At 34.7% G+C, this 21,054-nt stretch overlaps 4 protein-coding genes and 1 long non-coding RNA gene across 7 annotated transcripts; 3 read left to right on the forward strand and 2 right to left on the reverse strand.

Moving 5' to 3' along the window:
- Positions 1–325: 325 nt before the first annotated feature.
- LOC118679686 (uncharacterized) lies at positions 326–8,475 on the forward strand. Its single transcript, XM_070106289.1, has 4 exons — positions 326–465; positions 2,064–2,217; positions 6,429–6,532; positions 8,128–8,475. Exons 2-4 carry the CDS (start codon positions 2,136–2,138, stop codon positions 8,323–8,325), a joined length of 384 nt encoding a protein of 127 aa, XP_069962390.1. The 5' UTR covers positions 326–465; positions 2,064–2,135; the 3' UTR covers positions 8,326–8,475.
- On the forward strand, positions 8,159–11,652 carry LOC106621722 (ankyrin repeat domain-containing protein 39). Its single transcript, XM_014240684.3, has 4 exons — positions 8,159–8,338; positions 9,513–9,748; positions 10,350–10,556; positions 10,620–11,652. The coding sequence occupies exons 2-4, from the start codon at positions 9,646–9,648 to the stop codon at positions 10,853–10,855; spliced, it is 546 nt and encodes a 181-aa protein (XP_014096159.2). The 5' UTR covers positions 8,159–8,338; positions 9,513–9,645; the 3' UTR covers positions 10,856–11,652.
- On the forward strand, positions 8,792–9,426 carry LOC106621723 (uncharacterized). Its single transcript, XM_070106288.1, has one exon. The coding sequence runs from the start codon at positions 8,792–8,794 to the stop codon at positions 9,266–9,268; it is 477 nt and encodes a 158-aa protein (XP_069962389.1). The 3' UTR covers positions 9,269–9,426.
- Positions 11,482–19,979, reverse strand: LOC106621718 (serine/threonine-protein phosphatase 6 regulatory ankyrin repeat subunit C). Of its 3 annotated transcripts, none has more exons than XM_036373655.2 (4): positions 19,863–19,979; positions 14,043–14,554; positions 13,218–13,974; positions 11,482–13,162 (listed from the first exon to the last, which is right to left on the reverse strand). In XM_036373655.2, exons 2-4 carry the CDS (start codon positions 14,532–14,534, stop codon positions 12,828–12,830), a joined length of 1,584 nt encoding a protein of 527 aa, XP_036229548.2. In that variant the 5' UTR covers positions 14,535–14,554; positions 19,863–19,979; the 3' UTR covers positions 11,482–12,827. The 3 variants fall into 3 exon arrangements, with proteins under 3 accessions (XP_036229548.2, XP_014096149.3, XP_036229541.2); XM_014240674.3 differs by lacking the exon at positions 19,863–19,979 and adding an exon at positions 15,348–15,830; XM_036373648.2 differs by lacking the exon at positions 19,863–19,979 and adding an exon at positions 14,994–15,341.
- LOC118683002 (uncharacterized) lies at positions 17,656–18,703 on the reverse strand. Its single transcript, XR_011395073.1, has 2 exons — positions 18,592–18,703; positions 17,656–18,528 (listed from the first exon to the last, which is right to left on the reverse strand). It is a non-coding gene; the product is annotated as an uncharacterized lncRNA (long non-coding RNA).
- Positions 19,980–21,054: the final 1,075 nt, after the last annotated feature.

The raw sequence follows: 21,054 nt of genomic DNA on the forward strand, positions 1-21,054 counted from the left end.
ACGACGGTATCTTGAAACTATTATTGATTATGAAGTTGCTTACATCGTCATAGCTGCCAATTTAAATCAATTTTGATAAGTAGTTTGTTTGATCCACTTGAATGCAAATTCTTGACCGTGTAACTGCAGCGTATAGCACGATAACAAATGCCCACACAAAAATATTGTCTATTTTAATGGCAATAGATATGACTGATGGTTAGCAATAGCTGTTGCCTGTGGAGACGCGGCGTAATGATTTATCCATTTTTGTTTTATTATTTCTGACGTTTATATAGAAAATTTTGTGTGAGAATCAGTAATGAGCCATCTGAAAAATGCTAATAAATTAATAGAAAATCTGGTGAATTCGCAGTTATAACAAAAATTTTGCATTTTGGTCTTACAATTATTTATCTAAACAAAGAGCACAACCATAAATTAGCAACCACGAATGCGGTGAAAAACTACAATAAATATAAACAAGTGAGTCAATCAAAGCAGTGTGAATATGTGTAAGCATTCTAAATTAATATTTTATCATGGACCAATGCTCATTTTTATTAAAAAATTGGACAGGTCGAAAGAGAACTGGTTATTCGAATATTCACTTCGGCTTTCAGACTTCCTTGTGCAGCAAAATACACAATAAGCTTTTATTTCATTTAACTGCAGGAGACTATAAAATATTGTACACTGCAGTACAGCTCTTTATTATTAAAAGTGTAAAGAATATACTGCTGTTTTCTGAATATTTTATAGGTTGTATATAGTGGGACACTTAAATAATATATTATAATGTTTATTATCAGGAATCTCATATTATGAAAATAGTAAAATATGCATATAATATATATTCAGACAACCAAAATATTTATATGCCCAATAAATCAATGGGAAAACTTTTGTATACCGTCCCAGGCTTTCGGGGATAAAATGGGTATGGGCGGATAGAGGAGATCCTCCAGATCAAAAATATATATAGATATAGCCGCGGGAAACTTATAGTTTTCGAGATATTTACGTTTAAAGTTGAAAATTTCAACTTTTTAAAGTACGCATTTTTTCGATTTCAAATGAATTATACACTTATATTTTCCACTTTTATATCCACTAAAACTTCACTAATATTCTTGATCTGGAGGATCTCCTTTATCCGCCCATACCCATATTACCCCCAAAAGCCTGGGACGGTATACTAAAGCCGACCCAAATCAATTTATAATGACAAATAATAAAATATCCTAACATTCTGAACGTAAAAAACAATCTAATTAGCTTTAATGCAATATTGTCCGTCTAAATCATTAAAGCTAATTAGATGGTTCACAACCGAAGTATTTACTATTTTGTATTTTTATACCCTGAATTAAGTATATTAAGTTTGCCACGATGTTTGTAAAATCCAGAAGGAAACGTCGGAACCTATAAAATATGGCGAGCTAAGTCGTAAGTTATGTGCGTCCGTCTGTCTGTATATACAATAACTAATCCCCCAGTTTTTGAGAGTTTGATCTGAAATTTTCCTCACCTTTTTTTCACCCCAAGAAGCTGCTCATATAGCTGCCACACAAACTGATCGCTCAATATCCAAACTTTGTATGGAAAACTTTTTTATTTGACGATTCACGAGATTTGGCATGAATTATTGTCCAAAACAACGATTCAATCTCCGAAGAAGTTGTTCAGATCGGATTACTATAACATATAGCTGTCATACAATTTGATCGATCAAAATCCGGTTCTTATGGCCTATCAAAATAAATTTTTCTTTGTATTCAAATGTATTTCATTTGTATTTATGAATGGTATTACAGCTTCGGTGCAAAAAAATCTGGCCTAAAAGCTTTACGAGAGCTTGCATTCGTCATATCGTTACTACTGCATATATTATTGAAAATCAGTTAGTATGAGAGCTTTGTCGTGATTGTTTGAAGCTGTTCGTAGTTTCGGCACACGTTTGACTACCAAGTCTAAAGGCGTCTTACTTTTGCTTGCTACCTGAATAATTTATGGCAATTTACTGATTTACGCTTTCATTACGTTACTCAATAAAGTGATTCGACTGATTAATTGTTATCCAGGTTGCTTCGCCATCGCTGTTGTTAAAGTGTTGTCACAATTAGAGTATAGCTGACGCCAACGTTATTGGACAAATGCCTTACATTATCATACGCGGCAATTTAGCGTCATACAGCCATAAATATCCCTGGCGTGTCTTGGTTTCCGGGCTAAAAGGTAACACATGAAAACCTATAAACGCTTTAAATATTTGTGTTTTGCTCGAATATCCTGAGTTGTAACCTTTTTGTTGCTATATGATTTTTTCTACTTGAAACATGCTAATTATGTTAACCAAATCGCTAAAAGTTTTGTTTGTACTTTATGCAATTTTTATACTCTCGCAACATGTTCCTACAGAGTATTATAATTTCGTTCACCTAACGGTTTTTTGTAAGACCTAAAACTAATTGAGATCTATATATTTAGAATATATAGGATGACGATACGAGTTCATTTCCGAGTGACTGTCTGTCCGTCCATCCGTCTGTCCGCGCAAGCAATATCTTGAGTAAAAAATTATATCCTTTTATTAAACTTGGTACACATGTGTCTTGGCATCATAAAAGGTTTGGTATTGTAGATTGTCGGAATCGGACAACTACGATACTCACAAAATACTGTTACTCGAAAACCTATAAAACGCCAGAACTAAGCCGAAAATGAAGATGCAAAACTGTAATACGGTACAAGGAGAAGGGCGCGTTAGGAAGGGGTATCTGTGGTTCGAAATGTTTTTAAAAGTGGGCGTAGCTCCGCCCTTTAATATGTTCAATGTACATATCTCACAAACCACTAAAGCTCTGTTAAATTCTAAATTCGCTCAATGCAAATAATTGCGAAATCGGACTACAATCACCCTACTACAAATATAACCCAATTTTAAAGTCTATCTGATCCTGATGATTCGGATCAATACTTCCGTTAACCCCCGTATTTCTAATATAAAGATGTTTGAATTTCCTGTTGACTTTATACCACCTACATCGACCAATGTGCTAGTTTTTTTAATGAATTGAAACGTTTTTTTCTAATAACAGTGTATCTTTGTGCCTAAATTGAATAAAGTTCGGCGATAACTTGCCTTAGCTCTCATATAACTGATATTCACGCTTTTGAAACGTCCGACTAACTTTATTCCATATATGTATATGTTTATATTTATATATTAAGAAAATTGCCTAAGAATAAGTTCTCAAGTATACCTGAGAAACGTCAAAAATTAATGCAATCAGCCCTTCCATTTCTATGCCCCCAATGATTTTAAAATAATTTTCGGTAATGGGAAGAAAAATATAGTAATAAAACTAAGTCAATATGATACCTAATTTGATTGTAATCCATTCACCATTTCGTCGCATAATGAAATTGAACCTTTTCGCTACACTTCTTAATATAAAGTTTTGCCAATACTTAAAGGTATTCCTCCGGCTTTGATATTTGAAAATTGCGAGAGTATAAAATGTTCGGTTACAACCGAAACTTGCCTTCCTTACTTATTTTCTTTGCTTTGCTTGCATATAAGCAATACGTGGCTATCGTTGGCTGTGATAAGTTTTTATATACAATGTATGTATATGTAGCAATACTTATTTTATTATTGTATAACGTTATTAAGTTAATTTTTTTAAATTTAATCAAAAAAGATATATAAAATATTCATATAAAATTTTAGTATGTTGTTTTTAAAGGTATAAACTATTGAAATACGCAAAACAAGAAAAATGGATTCCACAAAATAATAGAAGTGAAAATATTAAAAATGTATTTGGCCGCATAACTTTTTTGGATCACATGTAAATTACAAGGCACAATAGCGGTACACATAACATGACTTTAAAACAGGGCTGCAAACCGATTTTCGAACCGAACCGTCTCTTTTTACTGGCCTTGAACCGAATCACGAATCAAACCTATTATTTTAAAATGCGAAAACTGAACTAGAAACGACTCAAAAAATGGTTCGGTTCGGTTCAAAATGAAAATCCCCCAAAATAAATTTTAAGTTAAATAATACACGACGTATGTAAGTATGAATATGTATATGTGTGGGTTTTTTGATATCAATTAGTATAAAAAACTGAACCAATTGAACCGAAACGAACCGCGGTTCAGAGATACTCATAAACCGATTCTTGAACCGGTATAAGAGTTTTCTGAGTGTAAAACACTACTTTGCTAGTTCTCGGGGACCCTTAGAGTTCCATAACCTAGCAGCAAATTTCTCCAGAGGTAAAGTGGGAATTGATAAAAAAAAAAATAAGAAAATTAGGAAAAATTTTTAAGGAGATACAAGAAACTGAAGGATATTTTGCTCAAATGATAACATATGCCTTAAGATATATAGCCATTGTAGACGATCCCAATATAGGATACTACTGCAAAATTAATGATTTTGCTTCAACCAGGAGCATCGGCGATGAACTAAATTTGGCAGTTAATATCGAGACTCTTCGTTGGCATTTTTCACAAAACAAAGAGTCCACGATAAGTACCGCTACTAAAAAAAAACACATATAAGCGCGTATACAATTTGCAAAAAACCTTGTCTGTAGCCCGTGGTTAAATGGCCAAATATATTGTGATCAGATGAATACAAAATTCAACCTCAGAGCCAATATGAAAATATTGTTATTGAATGAAAACCAACCAATTCGAGAGATTTGTAGAAGTTAGTAAAAAAGGTTTGTGAAGGTTTACCAGTTAAACGTTGCTAGTATCTCATAGAGTCTATTTCCAGGAAGTATAATGCTCTGTCAAAAAAACACCAAAGCTATTCGGTCAAATATGAATTATTTTATTATTCTGTAAAGGTTTGAAACCATTTTAATTAAAAACTTTTAGAATTTTTCATACTACATAGAATATTCCAATTTTTTGTGGAACTACTTTTTCGGTTTATTTAATATAAACTGTAATATAAAATTTGGTTTACATTCAATTTAAATACTATACATCCAAAATTTTTGAGACAGAAACATTTTTCTTATTTGAAATTGAAAGATTTGTTTTTTTCATATATACTGTATTTATTCATGCAATATTTTGCACTGAAATACACTGAATGGGAAACTCAATGACGCACCGCCGGCAAATGACATGAGCAAAGAACAGGAGAAAATGAGCAAAACAAATCAACACGAAATAAAATTAAAAAAAAAAGATTAAAAAACACAGCCAAACAACAATTTAATAGCAGCGCTACTGCTTGCCAACTCTATTCCAATGGAGAGAGGAGCATTCACTTCAATTTTATTTAATGCCATTTCATTCCATGCGCGGACGTCGTTTAGTGATTTTGTGCCATATGCTGGCTAGTTCCAAGTAAATGTGAAGAAAGCAGCTGCAGCTACACATTCATTTATATTTAATATCAGTGTACTTGTGGAAAAATCTAAAAATTTTATTATTTAAATTTTACTTTGCTGTTTATTTGTAATGGCGAATCTTCAAATTATTCTACTCGTACGTCTCGCCAATTAATTAGTTAAAATTTGTTTGAAGTGCATGTCATATTTGCAATCATTGCAAAAAGATATATGAATTGAAATCAAAAGTGTATTTATGTTTTTGTGTAATAAAGATAACGTCGACTATACAAATTTTACATTTGTAATACCGCGGAATTTGTGCGAAACAAAAATAGGTAAAAAAAAACAACTTTAGAAAGAGATCGTGACGATTCACCTGTTTTGCAAATATAATATGTAATATGAATATGTTCATAGTACGAAGGCTAGTGCGTGTGTATGACTTAATTATTAGACTTAATTTTCCGTTTGCTTTTGCCAATTACTGCATTTTTCTCTAAAAACGTTCATGGCTCAGTCTGTGCATGTTTATATAGTATATAAATACTCATACGAGTACACTGTGCTGCTAAATTTTTACTTAACCCAAACGTCAATGAACTCCTGGTGTCGTATAATTTTGAGTTGTGCACGTAAATATATATGTAGACATTTTATTGATTCCTGCGATGAGGTAATCCTTCGCCCTGAATTCGATCGAGACCTACTGTTGTGGCCAAGCACCAACACAACGCTACTAATTACAATCGTCACACAGTGTGATGACATCACTTTGCTTTGAATATCTTTATCATATTGTTTAAGTCTGCTTTTGCGTGTTATTCTTTACCTTTCACTCGCGATATTTTATACTTACTAATACCATATTGTGCAAAGCTTTTTGAGTTGTTTATTGTTAATTTTTCAATATCACAAACGAGTTTCCTAACAAATTTGCTGGCTTTTATAATTTTACGAAAGCTCCATAAATTATTGATGTTTTTCATGTAAACTTATTTGTTATTTCCACTTTTATTTCTTTAAAATTTTGTAATATTTTCCTATTACAATAAAATTAATGTTTCAATTCTTTTACAGCGGATGAAATTGAACAGTTGAATAAATTTTCATGTGGCGGTTACAGTGATGAGACAACAATAGTTTATTTAGTGCATCCATGTCGAATCTTATCAGCGCTTGAGGTACATATAATTTACCCAATTTTGTACATAACATAATGCAAATATTTTAAGAACTTTATCTTTTATCTGTAAATTTGTCTGATAAATGGAAAATTGTAAAGTCCAAACGGACTTTGGATTTTATGAGGAGCTGGTGGTTCGACATAGGTTGCGGACGATAAAAGAGTTTTACTTAAATTATTATTTTATATTTTTACCCGTGATTTTAACATCTCTATTTTATCTATCCAGTTGTAATCCCGCTTTCAGATATGAACTATTTGTGGTATCCGTATGACTATTTGTCCGTCCGCCCGTGCAAGCTTTTGCTTGAGTAAAAATTGAGATATTTTGATAAAACTTTATACACATTAGGCGCGAAACATTTTTTTTTGCTTAGCTGGAGGTCAAATTTGTAAATTATAAATAATAAAAGAAAATTTTTGGCAAAAAAAATTTTTTTTTTAACATTTAGAGGCTAACTTTTAAAGTAAATTTCGAGTTAAAATTCATAATGAATTTAAAGAGCATCCTTTCCTCGTAGTCGTAATGCCAAAAAGATTTTCAAATTTTCGGATGGCTTTTTACCATACACTTTTTTCGTTATTCTAACAAACCTTATGCCGAATATGTCGATTAGTGTATGCGTTATATATTTATAAATTGCTTGTAAATATGTTCACGAGTATACCTGAACAATGTCAAAAGCTAGTACAATTAGCCCAGACCTTTTTCTGCCCCCAATATACCCTATATAGTGATTTCCGACTTTCCACCTGTCTTTAAACCGTTTAGGTTAGTCAAAATGTGTGATGTTTTAGTGAAATTACAGGGACAAACTTTTTTTAAAAATTATGTTGTTTAGTGCTTAATATGATTGGAGTTGCTTTAGTTTTGGTCCAAACCTCATGTCGCTAATATAATAAATTCCGATCCTTTGGTTGATGTTTTCCACATCAATGTAATAAATTTATCATTTTCGGTTGAGTTTATGTGACACGTTTTCGTGGAATAATAAATGCTGAATTCTTTTGCAACATTTTAAAATACAGTTTTGCCAACAACTGAAATTATTTCCCCGGATCCTTGCAAGTTGCGAGAGTATAAAATTTTTGGTTACACCTGAACTTAGCCTTTCCTTACTTGTTTAAATTTTCCGTTTGTTGGCCACGGGTGTGTCATTTCATTCTTAATGAGTTCAGTCTACTCAAACCGCTGTCATTTACATGGGTATTAATATTTTATGTAAATGTGAATTTAGTGGTTGCTGACGACCGTCATTTGTGGCAAAAGAGTTATTTATTTCGGTTGGTCAGAATTAAGCCATTTGGAATGTAAATTTTATAGCTTCTTTAATTTTTATTATTCCTCGGTGCCCTATATATTTCCATATTTACGGTATTAGTTGAATAAAATAATGTAGCAAAATATGCCCTTCTGTGAAAAAGAGTCATTGAACATATTAGAAACTTGATATTTATATTAATCTACACTTATATATTATACATTATAATAATATACTAATATAAAATATATGGTATCAATACAATTAAGCAGACAATATGTTTTCTGACTTTATCTTTTAATATAATCAACTAATTTTCGATTATAATTAGATTTTAGGTTTTCGTGTGGTCGCTTCCTCCTCAACATCCGTTAAGCAGGACTACAACGAGTATATGTGGACTATGCGAAAAGAGTTCCACGAACCAGAGCCACTAGAAACAGAATCCGTTGTGCGCGAGAATCTTTCGAATATAGGACGCGAAGCAGCTGGTTTGGGCAGCTACCACAAAGTTGACTCGCCTGAATAAGAAATTAAATAAAGTAAACAAAAAATATACATGCATACGTATCTCTATATGTGATTTCTATCGAAAGCTCGTGACTAGCCTCTGATCTCCCCGCCACGAGAATAACATATGCAAAAAGTGAAAAGGAGGTGGACTAAAGATATTGAACAACAACAGCAAAATTAACATTGCACCTCGAAAAAGTGCGCGCACAAAGTTATATCAAATCAGATTCAACAAACAAGTGCAATCGAAACAATATTACTAATTACATGGTACAACAATACCAAAAGCTATCGCTGTGCTAAACGCGCAAAATACTTTAGAAGTAATTTTGTTGAAATCAAAAGAAAAAAAATCTTTAGAAGAAATTAAATTTAACGCTTTTCATTTCTTCGTTTTTTGTTTTATTATTAAATTGCATTTAAACTAAATTTTCCACCAAACCTAAGGATAGTGACAAGTTGAACAAAAGCTAACGAAACAAATGGACGCCCAAATACCAACACAAGCGCCCGCACAACCGGTGCCCGCCGAAGCGCAACCCGCCCCTAGCAACCCGAACACCAATATCGGTGCTGCCGCAGCGGCCGTTAATTACGTCACCACCACAGCTACATCATCGGTGGCTGCCCAGACGGCGACTTCAACAAACTCCGTGCCGAATTCGGTTGCGAATGTTGTTACCATACCCGTACCCATTGTACAAAACGAAGAGAACTACACATATGTGACGGTGAAGGGTTCGCTGCACGATCGCTCATGCGCCGTGTTCGGTCTTAACGATACGGAAATCCAAGCGTTGTCAAAACGTTTCGGTAACGGTTTAAAAGGTGCCGTAAATGGTGTAATGGTAACGATTCCACCCATGGATATGGTAAACACATTGGCGCAATTGAGCTATAAAGTGATTTGTAGTTGTGGTGAGGCGGAGATCAGTTGGACTATGCAACGCGAAATTTAAACCACCCTTCGTAGCATGACAGCCGAACAACTAAAGTTTAATAGATTTACATAAATGCTATGCTATACAAAAGGAATAATGAAAATATCTAGTGTATTCAACAAATATTAATACTAAAAACATACGTATAAAAACTAAAAGTTTAAGAAAATTGTAAACATTTTATTTTTCTTTGTTAGGAGTTAAAAAAAACAACTATTTTCCAAAACCCAAAAAATAAGTGTTGAATTTCTCAATCATTTAGCTAAAAGCGAAATTAAGTACGCAAATTGGTTCAACTCATAAACATTGAAAAACACACATTAGAAATATACATAGATATAACTGAACAAAATTCAAAAGAACTTCAAAAGTAAAATTATAAACATTTAGTAAAAATGGATCAACATGACGCGGATCACTGCAAGTGTCACAAGCAGGCGGCGCCAGCACAACAAACGCTAACTGATATGGAATTTGATCGTGGAATCTGGAATGCAGGTGCGATTAAACGAAAATCAAACTAAAGCCTTAAAAACAATTTTTGGATAATATTAACTAAAGTATTCCAAAACAAAAACAAAAATGTTAACTTCGGTTGCACCGAAGCTGGAATACACTTCACAGGTGAATTTCTTATAGCATTAAATGGTTTAAAAAGATCTTTATCTTTATTTGGATCGATTAGTTTCTATGTCAGTTAAATGCTATAGTCGTCCGATCTGAACAGTTTCTTCGGAGATTTACTGTTGCCTTGGTTAATAATCCATGCTAAATTTCGAAGATATCTCGTCAAATAAAAAAGTTTTCCATACAAAGACATGTATTTAATCGTTCAGTTTGTATGGCAGCTATATGCTAAAGTGCTCCGATATCGGCAGTTCCGACAAATGAACAGCTTTTTGGGAAGAAACATGTCTTAATCGACTCAGCTCGTCATGCTCATAATTTGTATATATATTTTATAGGAGCTTCGACTTTTGCTTCGGGGTGTTGGCAAATTTAATATACCCAGTTCAGGGTATAGTGAAAGCTCACTTGTGAATTTGCAGGTTGATATCGTTTATTATCTACTTTTATCGTTTAATTTTTTTCCCTGCAGCCATCTACAATGAGCCGGAGCGCGTGCGCAGTTTTATTGGCCGCGGCAAATCCATGGACCGCGATGATTTTGATTACACTGCGCTTCATTATGCAGCACGCAATGGCAACGTAGAAATATGCAAAATGTTAATCGAAGATGGCAAAGCTGATGTGGATGCCATTACCAAGGCGGGCGCTACAGCCTTGCATCGCGCTGCCATGATGGGTAATTATATTTATTGTACTCAATTAATTGGAATATTGAAGAAATTTTGCGTTGGTGTTTTAGGTCATCTAAATGTTGTGAAATTACTGGTTGGAGCCAAAGCTAATCTCCAGTTGCAGGATGAATACGGACAGACTGCGCTTCATCGAGCTGCTATACGTGGACACTTGGATGTTTGTAAATTTTTGTTGGAACATGATCCGAAATTGAAGGAAATCAAGGATAAGAAAGAAAAAATCCCCTATGAATATATAATGGAGAATGCCAACGATGATTTCAAAATATTGCTTAAGTCTTAGAGTCAAAGTGAAAGAACATACAAAGTATCTAAAGCGAACATAAATTACGACAGAAGCATAATTAGTTGAAAAAAGTATCAATCAAACACCCAAAAGCAAAATCTTAGCTGCATTTTTACAAAGGCATACTCGTACATTGATTTCGATATGTATTCACAAATGTGTGGAGCATTTTGATGAACATATATACATATATGTATATGTGTATTTAATCCGTAATGTAGTATTTTATTAGTTTACAATATAAGAAAACTGCATTTTATTTAGTAAATCAAATACATTTGTTTTGAAAACATGTTTGGAATAAAAGTTTGGCATTTTAGATATTTGGATTTCAAAGTATTGCAATATTTTATTGACTCGATTGCTTAATTGGAACTTTGGCCTTATAAACGTTGCATTTGCTCACCTGTTGACTATTATTATTTGTTTATTAATTAAACTACAACTTTATATTACTCGTATGTATATTCTATAATATATTTTTAACTACACGCTACTATCTTATTAATGTGATGAGGTTGGAATTATGTGTTGGTTGCACCTATTGAGCTTGTATCATGTATGTAATCATTTATATACGTATATATTACATACAAACTACATATGTATGTATGTATGTTGGAGTTTATTGAAAATGTTGTATTTTATATTTACTTTTCTTAAAACACTGTATAAATGATGTGAGAAAGTTTAAAAATCATTTTTAAAATACATGAATGCATTTCAAAAACGAATAAAATTTGATATCTATATATAAAATCTTTAAAATGATAAATACGTATGTACCTATGTTATTCTTCTTTTGCATTCTGCTATGCGTTTCTGTTGGTGACTACTGTAGAACAACAACTTCATAGTAAGTAACTATTCGTATTTTTGTTAACATTTATTTTCAAATGCAATCTTTAATTGGGGTACCTCTATGTCGTTAAAAGGGTTTACCTAAGGAACACTTGAAATGTGCCGAACCTTAACTATATTGTAATTATGCCTTTTTAAAACTATGTACATAAATATGTATGTATAGTATGTATGATTCGTTGGATCTTTAAACCTTAATGGCAGAAGAGTCATTTCACGGATTTCAATTGCGAGAATAATATCTTAGAAATAGTATTATCTAAAAACTTAAAGTAAGTCCGATAAATACTTTTCAAGTTATTCGATTACAGGTGGAACGTTTGATAGAGAGAGAGTTGAAGTAAACTTCAAATGCGTTTTTTTCAAAACTTTGATTTTTTTTTTAGCTCTGTGACCACTGTAGATCGAAATCCTCACAGCAGATTTCAATGAAATTCATACAGATTTCGATTCGAAAACATGAACAACTAGTGCCTGATCTTTTTTTCATTTCCATTTTTTATAAACAATTAACTGTTGAGAGTTTCCCGAAAGTCTTCAAAAGTTTTTCTGAGGCCGCCATTTTGTTAATTTAAAAAAAAAATTGAATCTTCAAGGATTAGAGAGGGTCACCGGTAGGAGCTTCGGTTGGAACTGGATCAACACAAACAGCCATTACATTTAAAATTACTAGTTTATTTTTTCGAACTTCTGTCAAATCAATAATTTACTGGCAAAAAAAAAATAATTATTGAAAAGTGTAATTTTTTCATGTCTCTGCCATACTTTAACATTGCATAGTGTATGGTGATCGAGAAATAACATCTGTTGACTGGAAGGCAGATTTGGAACTTACAATATTAATACATGAATACACTAATATTTCGGAATAAACTTGGAAAAGCGACCATTTAACTCATTCTAAATTATTTTTAGTTTAAGTGTACCTTTTATCTAACTCTTTTAGTTCATGGCTCTTAGGAATGTTAAATATGGGTACTACACACATGCTGAGCCAAATAATTCACTCGATCATCAACCCAATATTTTTGTGTGCAAATGTATCTTAACCCTAGATAAACGTTATAAACTATCCACTTAAACCTATATAACAGCCTTACTTAACTTGCTAACCACCGCCATCCACATTACAGGTATTTTTCATCACAGACGCGCAGTCATCGAACTCGTATAAATACTTTTGAAGTATCTTCGGTACACCCAAAAAGCTTATCATACGATTCAAACTCGATTCGGGCTTCGTTGTTGAGTATCGTTGTCTCATCACGGCTGAACGACTGAGCAGGCCTATAAGTTGATTCCTTATCACAATCCGACATAGTGATTGCAGCGACAAGGGTGTGCTGCACAAGCGAAACATTTCCATTTCGAAGTGACGTCGCTCACCGGTCCATTTATTGGGTATTTCGGGACGCTGGATAGGGAATTTGTAGCCAGTATGAACTAGGGAAAATAAAATAAAGCTATTTTTCATTTAAACTTGAAATTATTCTCTCACCCAGCAACTTGGCGAACTCCAAAGCACCCGACCCATTTGTAGCGCGCAAATGATTAATCCCATGGTCGCCACACACCTGTGTTATGTCCACTCCCTCTTTGACTAAAAACTCGGCGATATCGAATTTGTTGAGCATTACAGCGCGCGCCAGAGGCGTCTGGCAATAGGGAATGTAACACGACCAAGACAACGAAGTAAACGAAGCACACATCCAACGACCCTTACTATGTGCGAACAATATGCGCGCAATGGGTACGAAGTCCTGTACTGTATCTATATATTGCACGGCGATGAGCAACTCGTTCTCGACAGTGTCGACTATCGTGATACCCTGTGATTGTTGTGCCGTGGCAACGCGCAGCAAGAATTCCAGCATATCGATCTTTTGGCTGAGTATCGCGATCAGAATGGGTGTGAGGCCATCCCTGTTGCGCACATTCAAGCTATCGCCATGGTTGATTAACGTCTCAGCCATCTCGTGCATGCTGTAGCGTACGCAATGGTGCAACAGATAATGAGAAGTGATGCGCCGTGCGCCACGTTGCAACAAGCGCACTGTGAGCGGCACATTATTCTGCACCACCGCATAGTAGAGTGCGTTGCGTCCCTCCTTGTCCTGCAGATTGATGCGTGCGCTGCGTTCGATTAGTGTCGCCGCAAGGACGTCCAGATTAGCCACTATGGCGCACATCAGCGGCGTCTGATCGATGTCATCCGTTTCGTTGATATTCATATTTGTTTGCAAAATAACATTGGCCTGAAACGACAGCATTTTTTTATTATCCAAAATTATACATATGAATTGTTTGGTAACGATGAGCTTACCACTGCCACGGCATGATTCCTTATAGCCAAATGTAGCGCTGTTTCACCGGTGTTGAGCGTCTTTAAATTCGGATTGGCGCCATGTTTCAGCAGCATGTGAGCTACTTCCACATAGGCCACGCCGACATGTAGTGGTGTGTAACCGTCACTATTAACAGCATCCACTGTGGCGCCATGTGAGAGTAATACACGCACACACTCCACGTGTCCACAAGCTGCGGCATAATGTAACGGTGTCATCAACAGCGCATCTACGCGATGTACATCCTGCAGGTGTCCGCAATTCGTGGAGACAGCATATGGCTCATCCATGCGGGTGATAATGGCACCGGTACGTTCGAACGTTTTGGCATAATAATAATAGAGGGAAGTGTCTTCGGCATCCTGGGCAACATCCTCTCCACCACTCTGATCACAATCAGTGCAATTATCGATAAATTCATCCTCCCACTCAAGGTTATCCATGCCGTCCGGGGTGCACTCTGTTTCCATTTCAAACGAGTTTGTGTGGTCTGTGTACCAAAAAGAGGAGTGATATACGTACATATCTAAATAATAGATTGAGTTATAAAAAATTTTTAGATACATGGATTAGTTCGTTATATAGTGGCAAAAAGGGCGAAATCGGATTACAACCACGCCTATTTTCTATATAACACCATTTTAAATTCCATCTGATTAAATCGAACCAAAATTGTTCAAGCCCCTAGGTACTGAATATGTGGACCCCAGTGCCTATGGTTGACTTTTTACCGAAAATGTCAGTCAATGTGTAAGATATATAAATTAAATTCATATAATACAATAAATAAATGAAATTCTAATGACTAGAGTATGTTTTTGTGTCAAAAATGGGTTGAATCGGGTCAATACTTCCGTTAATATAAAATTTTGCCAATATCTGAAGTAATTTCGTCTAAATTTAAATTCCCGAACTTCGAACTTCCTTACTTGTTCTATTTGTGTTTTAACGAGGAGTGGGCACTGTTTTCGCAGTTGAGACGATCGGCGATTAATGAGATAAAGGGGGTGATGGTGGTTGATAACGAGATATAAATTGACATTTTCTCTTTGTTATATTCGTTTAGTAGGAACTCGGGTACGACTTGTAGGTTTATTCGTTCGTGTTAGAGGCTTCCGGTACAAATCATCTTAAGTGATATGAATGTATGAGTATATTACAATAAACAGCTGAGTTCAAATGCCCTAACCGTTACATCTTATGCACATATCGATTTTTTTATTTCTTATACACACACACACTCATATACACATACATATGTATGCATGTACTTGGTCACTAACTTCTATTAAATATATCCAAATCAGGTTCTTCACAGGATTGTATCAGCAGCTCAAGGATCTCAGCATCACCCACTAGCGCCGCAGTGCCAACAGCTGTACGCCCACACGATGTGGAAACAATAGTTGCCCTGGCACCCTCCATCAGACAATCGAGCACGCCATGGAAGTTGCCCGTCTGTACAGCGGTCATCAGACGCTCATTTAATTCGAAAGCATTTATCGGTGAATGCATTGCATATTCTCTTCGTCTCGGTAATTAGTTTATTTGCTTTTGCGTTTTATAACTATTCTGCAATTTGTTTAAATTGCAATTAAAAAGCGAAAAATAAACTTTAGAATGAAATGCAATAAGCAAACTTAGAAGAAAAACTGAATGCCCACACTTCGATTGTTAGACTGACGATTACTGCCTTCTTGATGCCGTTATACCGCACTTTGCCACATGTTGTTATGCTGAGTGCTCAGCGCTCTTGACACTCGGACTTGCTGTTGCGCAGTGAAAAGCTGTCGTGGGAAGCAGTGTGGTTGGGCAACCCAATGAGAAAGGGGTGGAAAACAAGTGATAAGGAGTTTCTTGGCTTTGTTGCATTACGAATTTGTGGGGGTGGATATAATGGATGTGAGAAAAACGAACTAGTGAATTTGTTATTTGTTTACATTTGTGGCACGTAATGTGAAGCTCAAGCTGGAACGACTAAAGCATTGTACATAGAGGCATACAGGTAGATTTATACAATAGACTGAAGTCAATTGAAGAAAAGATAAACAGAAGCGAAGCGAAAAGTAGGTGAGAATATGTGGAATTCGTTTGTTGCTGATAACGGTTTACTTTCAATACACGTCCGTTTCCACAAACTTTAGATAAAGATTGAAAGTAATTGTCAATTTTAGTGAATATTTCGAGGTTGGTTGAAATTGTTAGCGAAGTATATGCGATTATTCTCTGTCAGGGCGGTTCGATGTCCAGTCAATCCAGTTCATTGTTTTACCATGTTCAAGGTAGTCGATGAAAATCGTTCCATGTGAATATCCAAAAAGGCTTGATAAAACCTTAGCGATCGACTGTTGCGTTTTCGGGCGCTTCAGACGACTTTCACTGGGCAATAACCCTTCACCCGCCTGAAAATTGAACTGATGCAGGAAATCGCTATTATTGCGCGTCAGTATCAGATTGTCCCTGAACGTTTGTGTGTTGGACAATGTTAAGAAAATGCAGTACCAATCGCGCGTAAAGCGTTTTTACGATATTGACTACCGCATTGCCTTGATATGCTAATGATGGGCCATTAAGTCATGTCCGACTTATGCGCTTAATATGCTCCTGCATCAACTGCTCTAAACATGAATGGAGAAGAGGTTTAGTAGAGGAGGGGGATACTACGTCCACCTATACCGACGCGGAATAGGGGGGTGTGTACTACTACCGAACTCAGCCAGCATCTTTAAAGCGGAAGTACTAGGCATAGAGAGGGCTTGTAGAGTTATATTGAAAAACTACGGTAGGATACAGAAAACAACAGAAATATACACGAATTGTATTGCTGGCCTTCTCGACGCCAAAGTTTAATTCCAGCGTAGTCCACAATTACAGGAAAGCTTTAAGCTCACTTTCAGGTCAACTCCATTTATCCATTATTTGGGCTCCCGGTCAAGGAACATTTTCGGCAACCAAAAAGCATACGAGTTGGCCAATCTAGGAGCCCCTTTGGACATTTGGAACAAATAGCTGAGAACATATGGAAATCAATAACCAACAATATTGCAATATAACGAACCCGACATGACCCAAGTATGACAAGACTAGACTGAGGACTTATTCGATAGATTCAGGTAGTATATTTATCGCAGCTGCAACTAGAAAGGAATAAGGAAACGGTTTTCCACTTTCTCTGCCAAGCTCTGTCATAAACCCGATACAGAGAACTTGGAACCCACCAGGCACCAAACCTTTACTGGCCGTTTATAAAAAGCATAGCGGATGTATATAGTTTCATTAAGATCACCAAATGGTTTAAAAGGAACGATGAAATGAGATAGCAAGATTATAAAGATCTTACCATAGTGCATCACAATGGCGCATCTAGCGCTAATGGAACCCGGTGTGGCTGCACTCCTACCTACCTACCAACTTACGATCATATAACAAAATTTCACAAAGATACGACTAAATTCAGTAAACCAGTACTTGACCGTTGAACCTGCGATTGAAATCTAATGTAATAATATTTAATAAAGCGACTTCTTGGAGACAATTGGTATATTATGAGGTGCCCTGAAATTTTTCGAAAAATAATTTAATTACTCTGTATTATTTCGTAATGAAAACAAAAAAACACTTTGTATTATATTTTTACTATTGTTTTTTAATACATAAACGGTAAATAGTTTTAATAGCAAACACAGGTGGACCACATGTTACAGAACCCGCCACGGTAGCCATATGAGAAGCAGTGGTAGTTGCAGACGCTTATATTACAAAAGGCACGAGCCTCTGGTTTAGCATCTTCGTGTACGTTGACCGGTTTCACATTACGCCCATGAACTTGGCTTTGTACTGTGGTTTGGCCAGAAATCTGAATTTTTTGGAAAACTTCAAACACGGTCTTCAGTAAATTCTGGGCCACCGACTCAGAAACTTCGATATAAGCATTGGATTGAATCGAGGCATCGATCTCAATGTCGTTGTTTTTATTTTTTACTATTTCGGGATCTTCAGGCTGCTGAACCTGAGGTGGATCGTTTAATTCAGCTTCGACGACTGGAATAGCTGAGGCAACATGCAACAGCAAAAAGCTGCACAATACAACCGATAAAATAGTGACCGTTTGCATGTTTTCTTCTGATCGCCACCGATGTAATTAGAACTAGTTTATCTATTAATGAGTTGTGGCTATTTAAATAGAAACAGGTGTCCATACATAAGTCTCGTAGACACAAATAAATAGAGTTATTATTTGTAACTGAAGAGGTACTAAAATAAAAGTATCAATTTCTCAGTTACACCTTTGCTTATTTTTTGGCCAGGTTTCTGCTCCAAAGGAGAGTTCGCTGATAACTGTTAAAGAAATTGACGGGTTCAACAAAATAACTGTGGCTGACTTCAGGCAAAATCCCTTTACTGTTATCATCGGGATAATTCAGACAGGTTTCGAACCAACGACCTATCAAGCAGCAGACCAAACTATGTGGATACGGTAGCCTTAAATAAATCATTAATTGTGTAATAGTCACAACACATACATACCTGATATTTCTTCAGAGTACAAGTGAAGTGTTTGCTAAGAATAAACAGCTTACAGCAAGATACAATATATATAAAATAGGTAGATTTAAAAGTGTTTTCCGTTTCAGAGACATGTGACCTTGAGTACAAAGTAGATTACATTTAAATTAAAATGAAGTATTTATAGAAATTTCAAGTTTTTCGTTTTACACACTTTTATCAAAAACAATATATTGTTTATTGTAATATTTCCATGAAATCAGTTGTCAACATTAATTCGACGCTGAAGTGGGCTCCTCAGAAATGTTTGATAACAAAGCATTCAACAAATAGCAGCCGAGGGGAATTAGTGATATAGGTCATTATTAAATAAAGCAGTTATCATTATAATTTTTTTTACTTCTAATTGATTGGGATAATTTGACACACCCAAATTTTGAATTATTGTTTAGACAAAAATTTCCTACCTAGAATTGCTTTAGGAAAGGCGTATATGGTATTTTACTGAATTCTAATCAAACGTTCAAATCGGCATAATTCTTACGAGTCAAAAAGGTATGGTATATATTATACAAATAATTACATTCATTAAAATGCCTCATATAAAACTCGTAAATACACGCGACTATCTGGTCTTTTTCGGAAATAGAAAGTATTAGCATTATTTAGTATTTTTCCAGTTTTGAGTTGTTGGAAGAACACATTCTTCCATACAAAAAGTAATGAAAATAAGGGCGTTTTTGTATCTCGGTCCGCCTAGGGCGGCCAAAAATATTGGCAGAGCGTGAAACTTGTAACGTTTTGCAAAGTGTGAAGCAAATCCCACCGACTTATTGCAGTCAAAATCGCTCAAAATGTTAAGGAAATTTTTAGGAAGCTCTTCTGCACTGCAGAGAAATTAAAAAACAAAACAAAAAAGTGTTTATGGTCAAGTCGTATGCAAGAAGTTATTCATATCGCTTTTCAATAGGTAAGTTGATAATGCTTTCGCAAAAGAGCACTTAAACAAGCCACCGGAATTTTTGCAGATAAAAATATTTTTTCGATAAGAACAAGTTTTGCGTCTTTGGAATCAAGGGGCATAAGATTTTATGGCGAAAAACGGGCACGGAACTCGATAAAGAAAACTCTATGCAACAGTGTTACCACTTAAGAAAACCTTTGAGTACAAAAATGCCTCCCAAATCTGTTGCAAAACTACCAATGTTTTTGTGTCATTAAAACGTGGGGATTTATTTTACTTCATATTTGGAAATATTAATAGGTACATATAAATCTTAGAGGTCACTTACATTTAGCTACATTTAATGTCCTTCTCTCCTTCAAGCCAGTCGAATATTTTAAACCACTCCTTACGAAATTTTCCTAAACATATCGCAAACGTTCATTAAGTTTTCAATTTTTATACCTAAAAGAACTGTTAAAAAGTATGTTATTAACAATTATTTAAAGGAAAACTAAAGTATTTATTTGTTCGTGAAACCTTCTTTTCTTAATATGAATAGCAAACAAGAAAGTGAGCAATTTTAAGCAATCAAAGCTTAAGATTAACTTTCATTGTAAATAGAGATTTGTTGCTGCTGTTGAAGATCATTTACAAAAATTGGAAAACAATGAAAATGCTTAGTAGTATTAATTTTCGATTGAAAATTTTAAAAACATTTATTAATTGAGAGCTAATACATTTATTTTTTTGATAAATATTGAATATTCAAAAATCAATTGTTTAATATATTATATTACAAAATTACAAGAGGGTTTAAATAAGGTGCGCGACAAAATGATAAGGTCACTTCGAAGTTAGTACAATATAAACAAACGGAAATTCCTTGAAAATAATAACCATATTATACCAAAAATTCCAGATGCCATTTAGATTTACCAAAAAGTGCGTTTATTTAAATAAGTGCACAATACATTGCGACAAAATGATAAGGTCGGTAATTTTGGTAGCGAAATTTTGATTTCAATTGTAACATTTTTAAGTTATTATTAATTTATTCAATTTCCATTATTTTCAATTGTTTAATAAAATTTATTGAGCATGGAATTTATAAGGTTTTACATTACGTCACAGCGAATTTGTCACCAAATATTGCAAATTGCCACATTTAGTTCTTCAATTGATCCGTACTGTTTATTTTCGGTATACACCTGGCGTACTAGCAGTCTCAATGACATTCATATAGGGAGAACGTGTTGGCCAGTCAAGAAATTCAATATTGTGATCCTCAAACCACTGTCTTGTGGATCCGCTTACATGAATTGCTGCGTTATCTTGTTCAAAAATGAAATTTTTGTCGGAATTTTCAGCAAGATAAGGCAGCAAACCGTCAGAGAGAACACTGTGATACTCCAGGTTGTTCATCAATAATAGTTGAAACCGTCTGATCCATCAAGATGAAATTTTTTCTCATCAGAAAAAATTATCTGAAAAATAATATTTGCATTAAATTAATCGTACTTGTGTTTATAAATTGTTTA

The sequence above is a fragment of the Bactrocera oleae genome, chromosome 3, assembly GCF_042242935.1.
Source record: "Bactrocera oleae isolate idBacOlea1 chromosome 3, idBacOlea1, whole genome shotgun sequence".
Classification (NCBI taxonomy): Eukaryota; Metazoa; Arthropoda; class Insecta; order Diptera; family Tephritidae; genus Bactrocera; species Bactrocera oleae.

Bases quoted from the DNA above. Each gene is read 5' to 3' on its own strand.
- LOC106621718 (XM_014240674.3), bottom strand. From the start codon at position 15,579: ATGCATTCACCGATAAATGCTTTCGAATTAAATGAGCGTCTGATGACC. The intron at 14,555-15,347 runs GTTAGTGACCAA...TTTGGTACACAG, and splicing joins TTTGGATATATTTAATAGAA to ACCACACAAACTCGTTTGAA. The intron at 13,975-14,042 runs GTAAGCTCATCG...CTGTCGTTTCAG, and splicing joins GGAATCATGCCGTGGCAGTG to GCCAATGTTATTTTGCAAAC.
- LOC106621723 (XM_070106288.1), top strand. From the start codon at position 8,792: ATGGACGCCCAAATACCAACACAAGCGCCCGCACAACCGGTGCCCGCC.
- LOC106621722 (XM_014240684.3), top strand. From the start codon at position 9,646: ATGGATCAACATGACGCGGATCACTGCAAGTGTCACAAGCAGGCGGCG. The intron at 9,749-10,349 runs GTGCGATTAAAC...TTTTCCCTGCAG, and splicing joins TCGTGGAATCTGGAATGCAG to CCATCTACAATGAGCCGGAG. The intron at 10,557-10,619 runs GTAATTATATTT...TTGGTGTTTTAG, and splicing joins GCATCGCGCTGCCATGATGG to GTCATCTAAATGTTGTGAAA.
- LOC118679686 (XM_070106289.1), top strand. From the start codon at position 2,136: ATGCCTTACATTATCATACGCGGCAATTTAGCGTCATACAGCCATAAA. The intron at 2,218-6,428 runs GTAACACATGAA...ATTCTTTTACAG, and splicing joins CTTGGTTTCCGGGCTAAAAG to CGGATGAAATTGAACAGTTG. The intron at 6,533-8,127 runs GTACATATAATT...GATTATAATTAG, and splicing joins GAATCTTATCAGCGCTTGAG to ATTTTAGGTTTTCGTGTGGT.